This window comes from Mandrillus leucophaeus, unplaced genomic scaffold (genome assembly GCF_000951045.1).
Source record: "Mandrillus leucophaeus isolate KB7577 unplaced genomic scaffold, Mleu.le_1.0 Scaffold81, whole genome shotgun sequence".
Lineage (NCBI taxonomy): Eukaryota > Metazoa > Chordata > Mammalia > Primates > Cercopithecidae > Mandrillus > Mandrillus leucophaeus.
In genome coordinates this window covers 636,239-658,981 of record NW_012108808.1, presented here as the reverse complement: position 1 = coordinate 658,981, position 22,743 = coordinate 636,239, and the positions used below count along the sequence as shown (strand labels likewise).

The window sequence follows — 22,743 nt, the reverse complement described above, 5'->3', positions numbered from 1 at the left end:
ATACTAATATATGGAATAATGGTATATACACTTAGTATATATACTATATTTATTAGTATATTAGTATATGCTATATCCTAAATAGTTTTACCATCTTGATGAGGGAAATCAGCCCCAAAGGAGAGCACCCCCAAAACTGCATTCTCTAAACAAAACTGTATTCTCTAAACAAAACTGCATTCTCTAGACAAAAATTTTCTGTAGATGAAAATTTCACATGTTAATGGAACATAATTATCTGGCACAATGTATCTTGAATGCTTATATGTCACCACATTCAGAACAATGAAGAAAAAGGCCCAAGAAGTGTGAACGATTTACGAGCTTAAAATAAAGTCCTCTCTTTGTCTTTCCATATCTTATGCATCTTTTAAGTCCTGCTCAAATCCCCACCTCCTTCTGAAAGCCCTCCATTACAAACCACTCTCTTATAACTCCCTAAAGAATTAGAGTCAATACCTTCGTACCAAGTACTTGGTAAAATGCTGTTGTTTCTTGCTCCCTTTTGAAATATCTCTTCAATTTGCAGAATGTCACTCATATAGGAGGCACTTAGTTATTACTGTTAAATAAGTACAGTTGTGCTACAAATATAATAACACATAAAGAAATGAAAGATGCAGTATTTCGTTTACAGCGCTCTACTACTCAGAGTTGGATTTCCAAATGTGACCTGGTTTGAAAGCATTTCTACCTGGAATTTCCAAATGCCTGGTGAATGAATGTCTTTATTTTTTCTCGGTGACCTGTCCAATTAGGATGATTTATACTGCAAGTTGTTAGTAGGGCCTTTTTGATAATAAAGCATTCTTACTACCTGGTCTGAAGGGCTGAGAACATTATGGAAAATGTAACGTATTCCACGAACGAGAGCCTTCTTGGCCTTTTGGAAATGTTGGCAGAGGTATGAATGTTTTCCTTATACTACTGTCTTTATGGAGTCCATGAATGCATTACCTTTGTCCAGTGAATTTTTGAAAAAATACTAACAAGTCTCAATCTTCTGTACATTCATTTAAGAAGCGCATTCTCATTGATTCACTTTCCCCGTACAGAGGTCACAGAATTATAGTGTCCAATGAATGCAGCTTCAATGTTAAAATAGTAACAGCAACAAGAATAAGAATTTTAAAACTTTTCAGGAAAAATACCTCGTACTGAATTGATGTCCCTGAAAATTAGGTGTAATTTTTTAAGATACAGTTTGTGCAAATTGAAATAGACTCAAAGGAAAAGGGAAAATGTTTGTTAAAATAGCATAAGGTGCCCTCACTCCCATCTATCCAGTAATCTGAATCTCCTATTTTAAAAAAGCATACTCAGAAGTCTAGAAACAATAGAAAAGGATCTCAGAAATATTAAAAATATCACATAGTTCATGTTTTTCACTGCTGGAGAGAAATCTAGAGTTGTCCTCAACATACAACCTAACAATTTAGACACACGAGTAAAATGAATATACTCTTTTAATGAAGTTTCTCATGTTCACTCCATAGTTAACTAGTGGACAGGAAATTAGAAATTGAAATAGTTTTGACAAGTACAGTAAAAATGTGTGTTACTCATACATATGAAAATATAAAAACGCTACTAATCCCAATGCTACACTGACCAGTGGAATACCGAAACTAACCCGTTATGGACATTGGGGAGACCATTCTAAGTATTTAATAACATTCAACCCAGAGGTTATTCTAATTTGAAGAAGGCTAATTTGAGGAAAGCTTATAGAATTCTTCCTATGCATTAACACATAGAAGCATTTTTGTCAGGTATTTTGCACATGTTCAACACTTCTAAAGTTTTCTGCAGCTCATGCATTTGGAGTCAAGAAATGGCAGCAAAAATTCTTCCAGAGGAGGAAGCCTCCTTATTTTAAGTACTGAGTCTGACCCATTGTATGGAGAAATTAATGTTAAATGCAAGAACAGAATGAGGACCTGCATCTCACTGAGGAGATTGAAGGCAACACAGAACCAGGGCTCAATACAGAAAAAACCAGAACAAGAAACACGACCAGCCTAGGGTGGAACATTAACATAAGATCCAGTTGGCGACAAAATATACATGCCAAGCACTGTGGATACAATAATTAATCTGCCAAAGATAGCCACCTCTCCTCAAGGTCACGGTTCTAGAAGGAAGGCAGAATTATGTATTGATGTAACTATTTGCCTTGCAGGTTGAGAAGCAGGTGTGCTTGCATGCATGTTAATGGTTTGGCAAAGTGTGTATAACTAGATCTAACATGTGTGTCATTCATTCTGAAGTGTTCACTCACTCATCACTTTCAGCAACATATTGAGAACCTACTATAGACCTGACAGATGCAGCAGATGGTCCACACTGAAATGTGCGGTCACTATCTTGATTCCAGAAAACAGACAAGTTTGAAAATGTCTCCTTAAGAAAATGAGAAGACATTTCACTTTATAATTTGGCAACTGTGAAAATTAAGCTCTGACATTATAAAATATGTCCTAAATCTAATTGAAATTATAATTTTCACTAGATGTTTGGACTTCTTCATTTATTATGTTAGTGGCATTTAATAATATTTATTTGCCAAATACTTTTACAGAGTTTAATTTATAAATGGCCATTAAGTCACCTCAACCTTCTAACAGTTTTAGCATGTTTGGCTATGAAATTATTTCTCAAGGACTGTTCTCCAGGGAGAAAGACAACTCCAGCACAAGCAATACTTTAAGCCATGAAGTTGTAACCTATCTCAGAAGGTATCTGGTTAGCATTCTGTTGAAAGCAAAGGCAAAGTCAGCCCAACTGTTTAAAAACCCAGAGAACAACAATAGCCCAAGAAAACTTCCAGAAAAAAAAAAAATTCTTCAGAAATGATATTTTTACAAGAACCAACCACTCAGATTAAAGAAAAAACTCTCAATTCCTGAAAATAGCTATGAGTAGAAGTAAAAACAAGAAAAACAAGGGCTATTGTATAGATAGGAGTGAAGTCTATAAATATAAATAGTTAAACCAATTTGAAATTTAAAGCAAAGATGACTTCTACATTCACAATTATCTTGCCATCATCAAACCCTAGATAAAACCTATATGTCTAGATAGTATTTTAGTCTATTTAGCTCCATAGTATCATTCATTATATATCTATGTAATAGTATTCACATGAGATTTATCTACATATATATTGTTATGGCTTTAGCATTTTCCCAAAACTGAATTTGACTCTTGAGAAAATACATGCAGCAGCTGATTTCTCTTTGTGTGAGCTGTGTAAAGGTCTTGTTGATTTTGTGGAGTTAATGCAGTTTCCAAAAGTGCATGAATTTAATTCCCCTGATGCTGGTTATGTTGAAAATCTGGCTTAACATTTACTGAGTTCCCACAATGAGTAAGACCGGCTTCCTCTAGTAAACTTAAAGAAAAAAAATCTGTACTGAACAATGTCAAGATCTGAGACAAGTAAAAATGTTTGAGTAGGACTGTTGCACTTTAAAATCAGATGTCCAGCACTGCACCTAAAACATAAAAAGAACAAAAAGTATTGCATTTTGCAAATGTCTTTAACATTTTCAATAGTTTCCGCTACAGATATTGCCTTTGTGTTTGCTACATTAAGAATAGAATAGAGAAGCCTTCAACCCCTGCATCATATGCAGCAGGCATTTTGCAGAATCAAGTAATGTATCCACTGGTTATACAGCATGCAATATAAGCTCGATGTGCATGAAAGAGTGAATCCAAAGCAAAAAATGAAATAACACATTTCAAGAAATACAATGGCGTTGCCTCAAAGGGTGACCAGCAGGTAAAGTAAAATGGCATGGACATAGTAAGTGTTCATTAAATACTCCCTAAATTACATTAAAATTATTAGTTCTATTTAAAAAGGCCTATATTTTCATCTCGGAAAGTTAATTTCAGTGTGGAATGACACACAGTAATATTTTACAATAGTTATGAAGAAAGGTTATTTTAGAAATCACCGCTTGGCTAAAAAAAGAAAAGGAAAAAGGGTATTCAGGACATGGGTCAGGAAGGTGACAATACAATCTTTATATTGAAGTTTCACTATGCTAAACTCAAGGCTAAAAGTTGTGATCTGTGCACGTTTTGAGCAGAGTTCTAGAAATAAGCTATTTCTTGGAGAAACACTGCACAATGGTAGTGAACAGCAGCTGCATAGCGAAGGAAAGATTTTATGATTTTAAATACTTTCTCCTCTATAGGAAGAGAAATTGGATAGGTCCAATCAGTCAGCATCACTTTGGGATCTGAACATACGAGGAGTTACCTGCATTGAGCAAATAAATGCGATAATTATTGTTCCTTCCAATTACCTTGACATACATAACTACAGCAAGAAATTTTGGGGGGCCAGGAGCAGTGGCTCATGCCTGCTCCCATCTATCCAGTAATCTGAATCTCCTATTTTAAAAAAGCATACTCAGAAGTCTAGAAACAATAGAAAAGGATCTCAGAAATATTAAAAATATCACATAGTTCATGTTTTTCACTGCTGGAGAGAAATCTAGAGTTGTCCTCAACATACAACCTAACAATTTAGACACACGAGTAAAATGAATATACTCTTTTAATGAAGTTTCTCATGTTCACTCCATAGTTAACTAGTGGACAGGAAATTAGAAATTGAAATAGTTTTGACAAGTACAGTAAAAATGTGTGTTACTCATACATATGAAAATATAAAAACGCTACTAATCCCAATGCTACACTGACCAGTGGAATACCGAAACTAACCCGTTATGGACATTGGGGAGACCATTCTAAGTATTTAATAACATTCAACCCAGAGGTTATTCTAATTTGAAGAAGGCTAATTTGAGGAAAGCTTATAGAATTCTTCCTATGCATTAACACATAGAAGCATTTTTGTCAGGTATTTTGCACATGTTCAACACTTCTAAAGTTTTCTGCAGCTCATGCATTTGGAGTCAAGAAATGGCAGCAAAAATTCTTCCAGAGGAGGAAGCCTCCTTATTTTAAGTACTGAGTCTGACCCATTGTATGGAGAAATTAATGTTAAATGCAAGAACAGAATGAGGACCTGCATCTCACTGAGGAGATTGAAGGCAACACAGAACCAGGGCTCAATACAGAAAAAACCAGAACAAGAAACACGACCAGCCTAGGGTGGAACATTAACATAAGATCCAGTTGGCGACAAAATATACATGCCAAGCACTGTGGATACAATAATTAATCTGCCAAAGATAGCCACCTCTCCTCAAGGTCACGGTTCTAGAAGGAAGGCAGAATTATGTATTGATGTAACTATTTGCCTTGCAGGTTGAGAAGCAGGTGTGCTTGCATGCATGTTAATGGTTTGGCAAAGTGTGTATAACTAGATCTAACATGTGTGTCATTCATTCTGAAGTGTTCACTCACTCATCACTTTCAGCAACATATTGAGAACCTACTATAGACCTGACAGATGCAGCAGATGGTCCACACTGAAATGTGCGGTCACTATCTTGATTCCAGAAAACAGACAAGTTTGAAAATGTCTCCTTAAGAAAATGAGAAGACATTTCACTTTATAATTTGGCAACTGTGAAAATTAAGCTCTGACATTATAAAATATGTCCTAAATCTAATTGAAATTATAATTTTCACTAGATGTTTGGACTTCTTCATTTATTATGTTAGTGGCATTTAATAATATTTATTTGCCAAATACTTTTACAGAGTTTAATTTATAAATGGCCATTAAGTCACCTCAACCTTCTAACAGTTTTAGCATGTTTGGCTATGAAATTATTTCTCAAGGACTGTTCTCCAGGGAGAAAGACAACTCCAGCACAAGCAATACTTTAAGCCATGAAGTTGTAACCTATCTCAGAAGGTATCTGGTTAGCATTCTGTTGAAAGCAAAGGCAAAGTCAGCCCAACTGTTTAAAAACCCAGAGAACAACAATAGCCCAAGAAAACTTCCAGAAAAAAAAAAAATTCTTCAGAAATGATATTTTTACAAGAACCAACCACTCAGATTAAAGAAAAAACTCTCAATTCCTGAAAATAGCTATGAGTAGAAGTAAAAACAAGAAAAACAAGGGCTATTGTATAGATAGGAGTGAAGTCTATAAATATAAATAGTTAAACCAATTTGAAATTTAAAGCAAAGATGACTTCTACATTCACAATTATCTTGCCATCATCAAACCCTAGATAAAACCTATATGTCTAGATAGTATTTTAGTCTATTTAGCTCCATAGTATCATTCATTATATATCTATGTAATAGTATTCACATGAGATTTATCTACATATATATTGTTATGGCTTTAGCATTTTCCCAAAACTGAATTTGACTCTTGAGAAAATACATGCAGCAGCTGATTTCTCTTTGTGTGAGCTGTGTAAAGGTCTTGTTGATTTTGTGGAGTTAATGCAGTTTCCAAAAGTGCATGAATTTAATTCCCCTGATGCTGGTTATGTTGAAAATCTGGCTTAACATTTACTGAGTTCCCACAATGAGTAAGACCGGCTTCCTCTAGTAAACTTAAAGAAAAAAAATCTGTACTGAACAATGTCAAGATCTGAGACAAGTAAAAATGTTTGAGTAGGACTGTTGCACTTTAAAATCAGATGTCCAGCACTGCACCTAAAACATAAAAAGAACAAAAAGTATTGCATTTTGCAAATGTCTTTAACATTTTCAATAGTTTCCGCTACAGATATTGCCTTTGTGTTTGCTACATTAAGAATAGAATAGAGACGCCTTCAACCCCTGCATCATATGCAGCAGGCATTTTGCAGAATCAAGTAATGTATCCACTGGTTATACAGCATGCAATATAAGCTCGATGTGCATGAAAGAGTGAATCCAAAGCAAAAAATGAAATAACACATTTCAAGAAATACAATGGCGTTGCCTCAAAGGGTGACCAGCAGGTAAAGTAAAATGGCATGGACATAGTAAGTGTTCATTAAATACTCCCTAAATTACATTAAAATTATTAGTTCTATTTAAAAAGGCCTATATTTTCATCTCGGAAAGTTAATTTCAGTGTGGAATGACACACAGTAATATTTTACAATAGTTATGGAGAAAGGTTATTTTGGAAATCACCGCTTGGCTAAAATAAGAAAAGGAAAAAGGGTATTCAGGACATGGGTCAGGAAGGTGACAATACAATCTTTATATTGAAGTTTCACTATGCTAAACTCAAGGCTAAAAGTTGTGATCTGTGCACGTTTTGAGCAGAGTTCTAGAAATAAGCTATTTCTTGGAGAAACACTGCACAATGGTAGTGAACAGCAGCTGCATAGCGAAGGAAAGATTTTATGATTTTAAATACTTTCTCCTCTATAGGAAGAGAAATTGGATAGGTCCAATCAGTCAGCATCACTTTGGGATCTGAACATACGAGGAGTTACCTGCATTGAGCAAATAAATGCGATAATTATTGTTCCTTCCAATTACCTTGACATACATAACTACAGCAAGAAATTTTGGGGGGCCAGGAGCAGTGGCTCATGCCTGTAATCCCAGGACTTTGGGAGGCCAGGGTGGGCAGATCACCTGAGGTCGGAAGTTCAAGACCAGCCTGACCAACATGGAGGTTTTTCGTTTTTTGTTTTTTGTTTTGAAAGAGTCTCGCTTGTCACCCAGGCTGGAGTACAGTGGTGCGATCTCAGCTCACCACAACCTCCACCTCCAGGTTCAAGCGATTCTCCTGTCTCAGCCTCCTGAGTAGCTGGGATTATAGGCATGCGCCACCACAGCTGGCTAATTTTTGTATTTTTAGTAGAGACGGGGTTTCACCATATTGGTCAGGCTGGTCTCGAACTCCCGACTTCATGATCCTCCTGCCTTGGCCTCCCAAAGTGCTGGGATTACAGGTGTGAGACACCACGCCCAGCCAGCAAGAGGTTTTTTAGCAACCTGAATTTAAAAGTTATATTCAGGTTTATTTAGAAAATAAACAATTTGCATCCATTTTTAAAATAATCAGCCTTTGTTTGAAATGAAATGTCTTCAAATGAGGGGATTCTTTTTATTATAGAACTATGATGTTTAGCAATGAGGTTGATAGTAAACAGATTTCTGTAGAAAACAAAATATTTACCAGTAGTGGAAAGTTGTTCCATGGTGTATTATCATAAGTAATTCATTTATCTTTAAGAGCCATCTCTTTAATATTCCACATGTGCCACCCTACTCTTCAAAGATTACTCATCTGGGGACAGTTAAAGAAGTGAGTAAATCATTTGAAAATCGTAAAAGACACTAGTAACACGAACAGGCTCTTCTCTTGGGCCGTGTTTGATTAGAAAGAGCTGGCAGTTAGATCACTTACAAAACACTGTACCCAGAATGTTCAAAGAAAGAGAAACCTTCACAGAACAATGGACTCATGGCAATCCCAGTAATTAATGAGAAGGGAAGAAAAGGGCAAATTTAAATATGTTTCAAATTTAAGTTCATTTGAACCATCACCTAGCTCGGATAAACCTCCTCCTCTTGGCATTTCAGAGTGCACAATTTGAATACCATTTCACGAGTGAAAGGAAAATGAAAACCTGGAGATGCCTATCTTCTGTGTTAAAAACAAGCACACAGTCCTTAGTTTGCAACACTCGGGTCTCATGCAGAGTTTTTAAAGATCAAAATTTTACTAAATCAATGCTTACCAATTATCTTTAAAATGTTTATTTAACACTTAAAAAGCAGTTTAACTTTCTAAAATGTCTGAAGACTCTTCTCTTCCAAAAGGAAGAGAGCCCCTTACTAGTCCAGTTACATGAGACAACAGACACAGCAAGTTCAGCACTGAAACTTGAAAAGACATGTTATTCACATTGGTGTATTTCTCCATTATGCAAAACTGGATTCAGTGCACACAAAAAATAAGCATATGCAAAAGAGAAGTACCATTTCTATCCTTTCTTGTTATCACACTTCTGGCATGCTAATGTGCATGATGTCAACATCGACCAACATGGCTTTGTTTTATGATATGCATTTTTGCCTATTTGAGAAACTTCATTTATTCAAAAATATTCACTGAGTGGCCACTATGTCCCAAGCATAATACTAGACATTTGGGATTAAAAAATATATATATAAACAAAATACAATCCCAGAGCACAAGAAGCTACAGGAGCTATAGGAGCTTCTTGTAGTCCGGGATTGTATTTTGTCTATATATTTATCCCATGTAGACCAACAATGGAAAATGCCATAATGAGGTAATAATAATTGTTGCCACATATTGAATTAAGAACTTTATATTTACCACCTCATTTAATCATGACGTTATTGTCGTTTCATAGGTGATGAATTTGGGAGGTAGAGAGAAGTTAATGGACTTGCCCAGGGACACTCAGCTAAAAATAAGAAGCCTTGGGATTTGAGCTCAAGTCCCCTGACATCAAAGTCCTCGCTGTAATTCTTTACATGACAGCTCTCCAAAGAAAAATGGAAGCATAAAGAAAGAGCCCCAGTAGAGGCAAGAGAGTTAGGGAGCCGGGAGAAAGGAGGTTTCAAAGAGCTTTTGCTTCTGCTGAGACTGTAAAAGACTAAGTTAGTCAGGACCTGAGCAGTTTCATCATAAATTCTTTAGGAAAATAAGTCAGATTGCCAATGAAAATGTTGATACTGCCCTAGATTTATTTGGCTACCTAAAGAAACAACCTTAAAGACATACTCAAATACTGTCGCACACTTTGCTCCTATTGAGTTGACGCTTGCTTGATTCAAGCTTGCTTGATTATTGTTCATCATCATGTCAAACTGAAGAAAAGCAAGAATGTCCCACATTTTAAAACTGATAAAAGGCAAACAGGCAGGGTGTAGTGGCTCACACCTGTAGTCCCAGCTATTCAGGAGGGTGAGAAGGGACACACCTTGAGCCCTAGAGTTCAAGGCTGCAATGAGCGATGATCGTGCCACTTCACTCTAGCCTGAGTGACACAGCAAGACCCCATCTCAAAAAAAAAAAAAAGCAAACATGTACACAAAAAACCGTGAGAAGAGGGAAAAAGTCCTTCAGGGCTATCAACTAGGCCTGTGCAACAGCATCCTAACAGGAAAGCATGCGGCAGGATTGGTGGAGGCAGATCTCACATGGCAACGCAGCCAAGAGTGCCTACTCTAAATGACCGTAAAGGGCATGGAGCACAGTTTCCAGACAAACTGAAAGTAAGAAAAGAATATTTACAAATTAGCGTTTCTTCTTCATAACTAGATGTAAGCAGCTCCATGAAATGTGTTTCTGTACACTACACTACTTTGGCCTCATAGCGATCCTGTGAGTTCTGAGTTCTTAACGTATTCCCATTTCATACACAAGGAAAAGAGGTGAACAAAAGTTAAAAGCATGAAGTTATTTAACAATAAAAGAATTGTAAGGCATTTGTGTAACTTTAATCATTTTCATGAAAATGATTTGTCCTTTTCAGCTCCATAAGGAGAGAAAAAAGCAAACAAACAAAATTATTTCTCCTCTGCCTCATTGCCTCAGCATCATGCTCTGATTCTAAGCATAACTTAAAAGCCTACTCTACATAAACCACTATACTAGCTGTTTATGGAGGAAAAAAATGGAAAACATATGTTCCCTACCCCTGAAGAGCCCCCTGTATGAGGCCCTCTGCTGAAGAATTGCCAAATGAATCATTTTTTTCTTTGTTCTACATCCAGTCTCATGTGACAAATGAATATTTAACACTATGATAAAGAATGATTATGGGCTAATGCTGTGTTTCTCATGCTAGTGTAACACTAGTTCCAAGATAGGCTGCCTTTTTTATTGTTGCTGTCGTTGTTGTTGTTGTCGTTGTTGTTGTTGTTGTTGTTGTTATTTTGTTTCTGAGATAGGGTCTCGTTCTGTCGCCCAGGCTGGAGTGTAGTGGTATGATCATGGCTAACTGTAACCTCAAACTCCTGGGCTCAATCACCCTCCCAAGCCTCCCAAGTAGCTGGGACTACAGACAAATACTACCATGCCCAGCTAATTCTATTTTTTTTGTAGAGACAGGATATCATGATGTTGCCTAGGCAGAACTCGAACTCCTAGCCTTAAGCATTCCTCCCACCTCAACCAGGTGTGAGCCACCATACCAGGCCTCCTTTTTTTACCAAAAAAAAAAAAAAAAAAAAAAAAAAAGAAGCGGGAGAGAAGGAAATCCCATGGTAAAAGGCTGGGAAATCTTATATAGTACGCATCTACCTTGGAGATTTGAAACATACATTAGCCTATTAAGAGCTCTGTTAAGTCTTTCAATAAACAAACCTGCTTATCTTTGTTTACATAATACCTATCAAACCATGCTGAATATATGTTCTATGAAATATACTTAGAGAAAAGCTGGGTTAATGTGTCACCCCTTACAAGAGCTATTTCGTATTTGTTAATATTTAGAAATAGGATTTCACCCTTATGGCAAGCCGGTAAGGGAGTTACTAGCAAATGAGTCATCTGCCACCTCTCAAATCCGTTGTCATAGAAAGCTGCCTCTTTTGTCTGAGCAAAGGCTATCATGTAGGGGCAAGCCCAACTTGCCTTCTCTTCCATTAACCAATCACAAATCAATCAAGAACATCACTTCTGGCAAAAGCTGTGTTGACTCACTCAGATCTAAAAATAACTCTTGACCATGTGTGGTAGGTCTAGATTCTTCTCTAGGATCTAACATGTATCTTCACGAATTTTAAGGTGTTATGTAGTTGTAATCATTTGCCACTAATACATACTAATCTGCTGTAAAGAGAGGCCAGATAAATAATAAAAACCCCCACTTCTCTTTTTCAAGTTGTGTGGAAACTTTGCCAGCATTAAACGTTCCATCACAATATTTGGCAAATGCATACTGGCATTTATACACTTTAAATTTTAACAGATTCAGAGAGGAATACGTCCAAAATAATCATTCCAGCCTTTGAGAAAGAAAAATCCTGCTCTAAAGAATGTTTTTGAGATAGCGTTTTAGCTATAAATCAGATTTACTTCCCAAAAGCAATCTTGAACTACATGTAAAAGAAATAGTGTTTTAAGCAAATTAATCTTAACTCATGTTTAACTCTGGGTGGAGTGGTCTGGGAACACAGAATCCATTACTTAGACTTAAGTTAACAAAGGTTTCTTTTATGAGTACTGTATTTCGATGATGGATATATATGCCTGGGAAGGCATATGTTTGGGTTTGAATACATGAGTCCTTAAGCATGGAAATAAGAAAAAATTATAAAATATAAGTAAAACGAAAGAAAAAATGGGAAAATGACCATGCCTAGCAGGTATGATATCTAATGGGGACATATCTGAGCACTTAGAATCAGCCCCTAGCCTAGTCTAAGCTCATTCTTCATCCCAGTTCCAAATGGGCCACAAACACTAACTCCCAGTGTAGAGGAAATCCATCTGGGGTCCAGACTTAACAATGTCTGAGGAGATGAGACCAATGACAGGACCATTTGTGATTCTGCTCATTGAAATTGGCTGCTACTCGCAACCCTCTCTCAACAGATTCTTGCAGACCTCAGAAGTGATACAAAATGATGACTGAGATCCAACATTCAGCTGGTCAGCAATCAAGCTGATTCCTAAGATGTCATCACAGAATAGGTTTGGCTATTCCTCGATGACCAATTCAAAATGCAATTTGCTTTGCCATTTGATGAATTCAAATGTTGAACATCTTGCAAAGACAGCCATTTTCAGAAGATAAGCTCAACTACACCCCACGTCCTGTACCAAGCATGTATAAAGATCACTTCTTTCTGCTCAGGAAGAGAGCTAATTGTATCAACAAACATGTCTGTCCAAAAACTGCTAGTCTAACTAAGTAAACGTCTAGCTTGCCGATTCCACCACAAGAAAGGGCTTTATGTGCGTATTGTGTTTTATTTCGTTGGAGTTCTTCTGTTATGTTTTATTTTGTTGGAGTTCTTCTGTTACGACAACTAAATCCTTAGAAATCCACTGTTTTTTTTTTAATGTTCAGAAAAAGAATCTAGATTAAGAAAACTTATCAACAAATCTGACACCTCTCTTGCTGGAAAATAAAACGAACGTGAGAGCCACTTCACCTCAAAATTTCAGTCAAGTAAACACATTTGTTAAATTCCATATTATTTCCTAAAGCTGAATCAGAAATGTTATTTCAAACCAAAAAATAAGGTTCTTAAAAGGTGAAAATAGTTAAGGCAGTTGGCCCTTTTTCAAAAGCAGGAGTCCTAGTGAAGACAGATATCTATACCTGCTATTTTGGAATTTGTCAATGTCAACAAACTGTACAGTTCCTGTCTCTTGTCATCCATTCTTCAATAATCCAGTTTCCCTGACCTGTTGACCCTACTGTCTTTTTTTCCAGTCCTCCTAAAGCCAATCTTGCAGCCTCACATACGTTTATGCTGTTCTTCAACCTCCCAATTCTCTATTCCCCTCAGGGCAAGGGACTATCTTCTGTGTTATCTTCTATGGGCTGTGCAGAGGCACAACTCATAGAGGCCTGGTCCACCTTGAGTACACAGGTGCTCAATAAAAAAAACACTGAATGAACCCACTTGTACCTAAGAATAAGTATAATATTCCTTTTTACTTCTTAAAATAGTTTAATCTAAAAGAAACTGAAAGGCCATCTAAGAATGGTGAACATTTTCCTTTATCCACATTTACCTGAAGTTAATTCACACAAGCACCATCAAACTTGTACACTGATCAGATCTCTACATTTACTAGTTTCCTGAAGATTTCTAATCTATTTGACCCTCATAAAAGGTGATGGAGGGGGATATCACCCTTGTAGTTTTGTTAGCGTTGGTTTATAATAGTTTATTTCTACTTTTAAAAATACAAGGGACATAGACATTTTGTATTCTATTAGTAATACCGTAGACTTAGAGTGTCCTTCATTTAAAAAGGAATCGTAAAGTACATATTGTACAACACTTCCAAGTTTGTCTCTGTGAGAGGAATTCAATCAATGTATTTTGTATGTATGAGGAATAAAACATTTTATTTTAATTCACTGTGTTACGCAGCTATTGATGGATTCATTTTTTCCATACTGCATATTCAGTATTTTTCCATAATGTAGATTATTTCATAATGTAGATTCAAGCCCACTGTGTGCCAAACATGAGCTGGGTTCTGGAGTCAGGGTCCCCACTTCACAAAGCTTGCAATCTAAAAGAAGGATTTGCAAACCTTGATGAACTATATATTCCAGATACTTAAGCAAAGGAATCATTGTTTTCATTTTCTAAAGCATGTCACATTCTAAGAGTAATACCACTTTAAAATTTTATTTCCAAATTTGAAACACCAAAAAGTTAAACATTCGCTTTCATATAATCTCTCTGAAGTAACAATGCAGAAAACTCTGGGATCAATCTACAAAATAGAGTAACAAAGGGTTTTCCTTAAGAAGGCAGCAGGAGAGTCACAAATACTTACATTAGCTTTAACTGTGCCTAGGATGTCTTGGCTTTGGTTATTGGATTTAGCTGAAAATCAGTTATCACATTTAAAATTTTTCCCTATCTTCAGCTAACAGTATGAAACTAAGTTTCAAAATGTCCAGTCCTACATGCTGAATCCTGCCAGATAGAGTAGTTAATATTAAATGTTTTCTAGGATCTGATCTTAGAATTTTGACAGCAAACTTACACAAACCTTTTTTTCTTATATTATTTGAAGGTAAGAAATATTTCCTGAAGATTTACTCTTGATCAACCTATCTACTATACATTTGAAGATCAAAATGTCTACTGATCGCCTATTTTAATCCTTTCTCAGTTTGGCTCTATGCATCATTATAAAACTACTCTGGCCCTTCAATGAGAATTTTTAGCCTACTTTTCTTGCTTGCTTTGTCATTAAACAAAAATTAAGCATCCCATGCTGATATTATTAGCACAGATTACTTTAGCCATACCTTGATTATTAGAAGACCAGGCCTGAATTATTTCCTAAGCAGAAACATAATGAAAAAAAGTCCCAAGAACATTTTTAAATACCTCTTTATTAATACTAAATGCATCACAATTAACATAAATCAAAACGTGCTTTAACATACTCCTAGGAAAGATGAATACCGATGGTTATTTGGGAACATCAGTTGGAATAAAGATCCCATCACAAACTATTCATCTCAAATGGTTATAGCATAGAAAATGGAATACTCCTTTTCCCTTGGAAAGGCCTTGTACCGTTTCAAAATCTGAACATCAGTCAGAAACCACTTTTCACCCTGGTAGGAGGAGGGGGGCCGACGTGTCTGCATACACCACCACCCCAGATTGGCAATATCCCTAAGATCCCCCGAGCACCCACAGCAGCGAGTGTACCTAATACTTATGCACTCACAGGTAGAGATGGGTACATAGAGCCAATAAACTGGTCCTCTGGAAATTAGAGAAAAAAAATGAGAAATAACTCGTTCTCCTTGCCTCTAAATCACTGCCTTCTGCACCTTATCTTTCTACTTATGTCAGCACGGAAGACCAACCCTCCTTGCTGGGGATTCGCAATCATTCCTTTGGTTTTTTCACACAGCAAAGTGAGAACGACCGCTGGGGTTGCGTGCGTCAGGATTTGTTTTTTCCGTATTGCTACCCCCCACCCCCGCCACCCCAGCCTCCCAAAACCTATACTCACTAGAGGGTGGGCTAAGGTCTGGGAAGATGGGCTTGGGGATGAGCGGATGGGACGGAAAAGCAGAAATTGGGCCCCTGGCACTCTAAGTCGGGTTCTTCCCCATTTCCATCCCTCCCTCCACTTCCCACCTTCCACCTTAGATACCTTTTACCAAGAAGCCCCCCTGGGCCTATCCCTCCCTCCTTCCCCCACCACCAGCAGTCCCACCCTCTGCCGCCCGCCCTCCGGGATGCCCCCATGGCTGTCAGGGGGCAGCACCCTTACCAGGCTCATGGACGCCAGGGTTGTCGGATAGCTCGATGACCAGGAGCTCCCGGCCCTCGAAGCTGCGCCCCACCGTGTAAATCCTGCTGATGGCGGTGCACTGCAGCCACACGGACACGAGCGCCTCGCGCAGCTCGGGATAGCGGTGGTACTCGAAGGAGATGCCGTCCTCCTGCTGCAGCCGCCGGCGCCGCCTCATGCCGGCCGCGGGAGCCCCGGGCTCCTGGGCTTCGGCGCCCAGGAGCCACCCGCAGGCAGCCAGTGCCCCGCACAGAGCCAGCAGCGCGCGGCCCCCTCGCCCGGCCATCACTGCGCTCCGCCGCCGCCAGCCGTGCCTTCCTACGCGGGCGGCCTCTTTTGTCTGCCCGGACCTGGGCTTAGCCGGCCGGCGCTGCTGGGGGCGGCGGCAAGTTCCGCACCAGCCTCCACTCGCCTCACCTTCCCCGGTTGAATGAGTGTCAGCCGGCGCACTGGGGCCACCCAGAGGAGAGGGGCGAAGCCGCGGCTCCGCGGGCTGCACTACTGGCCGCAGAGCCCAGGGGAGCTGCAGGAGAAACCACTGCGAGGAGGGGGCCGGCGGAGAGCGAGACGGGCCGGCGTGGATTTGGGAGGGCTGCTGGCGTTATTTATTGGCTCGGAACCATGTCAACAGCCAAATGGCGTCCGGGACGACGCAGGTGAAATGACAGCTAAGGTCTGGGGTTCGGGAACGTTACTGTCATTGAGACACCCATGACCCACCCACGTCACTGCGTATGGAAAAAATATTCTTGTATTGTTACTGGAGCCTTTTAAAGGGACATCTATTCCAAGCCTTCCAGTTTCCATCCTGATGCACCAAGTATTAGAGAATATTCCAGAAAAAAAGGAAGTATTGGCAGCCACTTGCCATCTCCTGATGCGTCTTTCATAACTGTATCAAGAGTCCAAACACAAACCCAAGGGTTGGGTTTTCATTTCTTGGAAGGTCTTGCTGGAAATCAGAACATTAAGTGCTTTGATTCAGAGATTTAAGAGAATAGAAATGCTTTCTTCCAATTTGTAGATAACTGTCCTTAATTGCATTTATGCACGTTCCTAGATTCTTCCAGAAAACAAACAGACAAAACAGATAAGGCAATGTCATGTGACTGTGCCTGCACCAGCCCTCCTCTGTAATACTATGGGGAAAATAAAATACAACTGTGCTGATGCTTTAGACAAAGGATTTAGTTTGGCATTAAGATTAAATCCTGTTAAGAAAACTCTGATGATGACACCTCTATTCCTTTTGCAAAGCTATTGTAAAAATAAAACATCATTTACAGCTTTAAATACTAGTCGGGATTTACATTCCTGGAGCAATGTCTGGAGTAGATGTTATTCTAAAGAGGCTGCTGTTTGGAATCAGGGACAGCACAAATCTAAATAAATAATCCATTGGGTATTGCAACCAAGCAGGAAAAGTGGACACCATGCGGATAATTTTTCATGTTAGGCTTTTTTTTGTTTGTTTTTCTAAACTTGTTCATTCTTCACCTGTTTAACAGTGCGTTGCACATAATAAAAAATTTACCAGGAAAAAGAGTTAGATATTTAAGTCATTTTATTGGATAAGTAAAAGCACAGACATGGTTGGTGAGGTGCTGCTGGAGGGGCTGGCTTCAAACACGCCTATGTACATTGACTACAACAGCATGGATCTTCTTTTTTTTTTTTTTTTTTTTTGGCGTTTTTGGGGAGAAGCTGTCACTGTAAACACATGGCACTCAAGTTCAATTGATGTGGATCCAGCCAATTTTTTTTTGTCAATGTAGGCAGAGCTAAAAATTGTATATCTTCCACTATGACCAGCCTGTGTTTGATTACATGGTCCAGAAGTTTGAAATCAAACTTATAATTATATTTCTAAAATCATGCCCAAAACAGCAACCTTGGAAGCCTAGAAAAAAAAAATTGTGTAGCTAAAACCAAATAACTTCAGAAGTAGGAGGTTAAGATTTTCATGTTAGCAATTTAGAGTAACCATACTAATTTGTGGCTAGGTGGGGCGTACTGACTAGTAACTATACACATAAACAACATGTTTTTCATTGAAGTCCTGTGTTGTTCCTTTGCTGTCTCTTTGAACAAAGGATATGCTTTCTATTTTCTACAAAATAAAAAATTTTGGAATGAAAACTTGGTCTGAATTTCTGGGCTATTTTAGGTGTAGGTCAGCTGTACCAACTTTACTGGCATATGTATTACTTGTTTGTGGCTTCATAGGCAATTATACAAGAGATTATATATCCACCCTGATTGCTGGATAAAAAAATTTTATTTTGGAGAAAAAATAAGTTTTAATGTGTAAAATCATGCCTACTATGTGGTCTCACTTGTTGGGGGTGGGGGTCTTTTACAGCTTAGTTGTTTGTTTCCCTAATATATAAAATAAAAGGCTTGGATTATTCACTCTCTAACGTTTGCTTGCAACGAATCATGTAGAGAGCTTATAGAATGTGCAAATTATTAAGCCCCCACCAATTCATCAGGTCTGGGGTGGGTTTCAGGTACTAACAAGCTTCTAGGTTTTAAAAAGAAGACCAGTCATTTCTGATTTTGATGTTTGATTGACGAAGACATTTTGAGAAATAATATACTGTAGATTTCCTACTGTCTCTTTCAGACCTAAAATGCTATGATTCTGGAAATTTTCTTTTTGAAGTAAATTCCTGCTCATTTGATAAATGGTAGCACTCCTCTCATATTATTGATCATGCTACATACACCAGGGCATCAGTTCAAATGAACTAAAATTTGGTCTTTGAATTTCTGATCTATTTTAGGTATAGGGCAGCTGTACCAACTTTACTGGCACATGCATTACTTGTTTGTGGCTTCATAGGCAATTATGCAAAAGATTATATACCCATCCCGATTACTGGATTTAAAAAAATATTGTATGCCAAGTCTTTAATGTGTTTGTATACACATAGTTAAATTTAGTATGCAATCTCCATTTCAAATCGTGTGCACACATGCACACACAAGAAACAAAAAGAGAAAGAGCTGCTTTTTCTTCATGTCATTATAGGCATCCATAAGAGCATATTTAAACTCCCAAAGTCTCCCTCCACACCTTGCTTCACCTCTATTATCTTTAAATTAAGAAACTATCTTTTTCTGTATGAATAATATTTTATTTCCTTCTTTCAAAGCCCTTCCTAAAATTCATCTAATTCATAAAAATTCTATGAACATATAGCTCTATATTCATCCTATTGTGTGCTGGTAAATGTCAGCTGTCTGGAGGGAAAAATCTGATTTAGAATGTTTACTAATTTCCATGGTTCAAATATTCCCACCATGGCTGATTTCAAACTACCAAAGTTGCATCACTGAATACAGTGTTAGGCAGAAGCATGCAGTAGCATGACATCATATAGTGTTGTGATGGGACAATTCTTTATACTCCTCCTTTGCAAGTGCTGAAACTTAATTTCTTCCATCTGAGTGTAGGCAGGACTTAGTGGTTTTCTCATGAACGTAACATAGCAAAAGTAATGAGATGATCTTCTAAAATTAGCTTATTAAAAAGACTGCAGCTCCCATCTTAACTGCTCTCTCATGCTTCTGTGTGTGCTCTCTCCCCACCAACCCCTCTCCCTCTCTCTCTCCCTCCTTTCCTCCCCTCAGTCGCCCATCACTCCATCACTTGTCTTGGGGAAGTTGTCTGCCATATTGTGGAGAGGCTCATATAGCAAGGAACTGAGGCATCTGGCAAACAGCCGAAGAGAAACTGGCATCCTCAGTCTAGCAGTCAGTTAAGAACTGAGGTCTGTCAACAACCATGCGGGTGAGCAGGGGCAGATCTCAACCCCACCTGAGCCTCAAGAGGACTCCATCTCTGACATCTGACATCTCTGAGGTTTATTACAGCCGCATTAGAGACTCTGAGCCAGAACCACCCACCACTAATACATACATCTCCCCCATACAGATACAATAGACATAAATAACCTCAAGAACATCAAGGATAGGGTGACGTCAGCAAGATAGCAGAATAGGAAGTTCCAGCCCTCATTCCCCAACAGAAACACAGATTTAACAGTGATATAAGTAACAAATTAGCTTTATAAGAAGTTCAGGATTAAGTTAAGAAATTTCAGTACCGCAGACAAACAAAAACATAACGGTCAGCCACACTGAAACAGATAAGAAAAGCTATTTCACTTTACCTGCTAGTACAACTCAGCCCCAGAGAGATTACAATCCTTTCCTGGTGTGGGGAGGGCAGGGGATAGAGAGTAGAGTGAGCATCCAACATTTTCGGCCTTTCAGTACACCCCCAAGGGGCTGGCTTCTGTTGTGCCTCTTACAGAGTACTTAAAGATATAGCATAGTACAGATGCCTGGGAAAGCTAGGAGAATGGGCACCTTCCCATGGCTGGCAAGGCTCTGAGACCTGTAGAAGGCATAGAACTGAGGCCTCTCCTTCAGGAAAGAAGGAGGAGTGGATCATGACTCTAATGTCCTGAGCCTTTCAGTGAGCTCCCTGAAGAGCTAGTTTCTATCTCATCTCGTATGGAGCACAGACGAGACTGACATGGGAACCAGAGAAGGTAAGAGATTGCTAGTGCTGAAAAGAAAAGAAAGGAAAAGAAAAAAGAAAAGGAAAAAAGAAAAGAAAAGAAAAAGACTGAACACCTGGGTCAGGACCTAGGAACAAGACCCAGGAATTCTACCTGGGCTATCTTGCTCAATCAAAGCCAGTTCATTAAGACTGGAGAACATGTCATTAAGACATGGATGTCACCTGTAAAGACATCAATGCAAAGCTACAAGTAACACAAAAAATCAGGAAAATAAAACACAATCGAAAGAACAAAATAAATATCCAATAACTGGCCCTTAAGAAAATGGAGATCTATGAATTGTCTGACAAAGAATTCAAAATAATCATCTTAAAGTAGCTCAGCAAATTACAAGAGAACCCAGATAGACAACTAAACAAAATGAGGAAAATAATACATTAAATAAACAACAATATTATGAAGAAATAGAAAAGATAAAGAAGAACCAAATAGAAATTCTGGAGTGAAAGAATGCAATAACTGAAATAAGAAATTCTTCATAAGGGTTTAACAGCAGATTTGATCAAACAGAAGAATTAGTCAACTCCAAGACAGGTCATTTGAGATTATCCAGTAAGAGAAGCAAAAAGAAAAAAAAATCAAAAAGAGTGAAGAGAGTCTAAGAGAATTATCAAACACCACCAAGTGAACAAATATATTGATTATAAGTGTCCAGAAGGAGAAGAGAGCGAGAAAGAGACATGGAAACCATGCAGAAAATATATACAATAGAAAAAGAAAAAGAAATAAATACATACCTGCAAAAGAAAAAATAAGGGAATCAAAGCATATCACCACAAAAAAATCAGCAAAAAAAAAAAGGAAAACAGCAAGAGAGGAAAAGAGATACAAAAGAACTACAAAACAGAAAACAACAAAATACCAATAGTTAATCCTTACCTATTGATAATGTAAGTGTAAATGGATTAAATGCTGCAATAAAAGTTCGTAGAATAGCTGAATGGATTTAAAAAAAAACAAAGAAACAAACAAAAAAAAAAAACAATAACTATATGCCATAAGCAGGAGGCATTCTTTAGAATCAAAGAAACACATAGGCTAAAAGTAAAGAGATGGAAAAAGATATTCCATGCAAATGATAACCAAAAGAGATCAAGGATAACTATAATCATATCAAATAAAATAGAATTTAAGTCAGAAACTGTCATAGAAGGTCCCCATTATTTAATGACGAAAGGGACAAATCATCAAGAAGATGGAACAATTAAAAATGCATATGCTCCCAACATTAGAGCACCAAAATATGTAAAGCAAACATTGACAGGCTTGAAGGAAAACTAGAGAATAACACAATAAAACAGGAGATTTCCTATCCTACTTTCAATAATTGATAGAACATTCAGACAGAAAATCAATAAGGAAACATAAGACTTGAATAACACTATAGACCAAATGGACCTAAAAGGCATATACATAACATTCCACTCAATAGCAGCAAAATACATTCCTCTCAAGTGCACACAGAACAGTCTCAAATTCACATGCAATCACATTAGGCTATAAAATAAGTCTCAACAAATTTAAGATTGATATCATACCAAATATCTTTTCTGATCACAATGAAATGAAACTAGAAATCAAAAACAAAAGGAAAACTGGAAGATTCACAAATATGTGGAAGTTAAACATCACACATTTAAATAACCATTGGGTCAAAGAAGAAATCAAAAGACAAATTAAAAGATATTTCAAGGGCCGGGCATGGTGGCTCATGCCTGTAATCTCAGCACTTTGCAAGGCCAAGGTGGGTGGACCACCTGAGGTAAGGAGTTCAAGACCAGCCTGACCAACATGGTGAAACCCCGTCTCTACTAAAAATACAAAATTAGCCAGGCGTGGTAGTGCATGCCTGTAATCCCAATTATTTGGGACTCTGAGGCAGGAGAAGCACTTGAACCTAGGAGGCGGAGGTTGCAGTGAACCGAGATCATGCCATTGCACTCCAGCCTAGGCACAAGAGCAAAACTCTGTCCCAAAGAAAAAAAAAGATATTTCAAGACAAGTGAATACACAATATACAAAAATTTATGGGATGCAGCAGAAGCAGTACTAAGAGAGAAGTTTATAGTAATGAACATATATGGTAAAAAAGAAAAAAAAGGGCTCAAATAAACAACCTAACATTACATTTCAAGAAGCCAGAGAAAGAATAACAAACTAAGTTCAAAGCTAGCATAACAAGTAATAAAGTTTACAGCAAATATAAATAAAATAGAATATAGAAAAAAAATCAACAATACTGAATTTCTAAGAAA

The 22,743-nt window shown here is 37.9% G+C and overlaps 1 protein-coding gene across 1 annotated transcript in view; it reads right to left on the bottom strand.

The window, feature by feature from the left end:
* The window catches only part of CPE (carboxypeptidase E), a 133,204-nt gene extending 116,545 nt beyond the window's left edge, over positions 1-16,659 (bottom strand). Inside the window, exon 1 of the mRNA XM_011967782.1 lies at positions 15,873-16,659. Coding sequence (XP_011823172.1) covers positions 15,873-16,179 — 307 coding nt within the window. The 5' untranslated portion in view covers positions 16,180-16,659. The remainder of the gene's footprint in view (positions 1-15,872) is intronic.
* Positions 16,660-22,743: the final 6,084 nt, after the last annotated feature.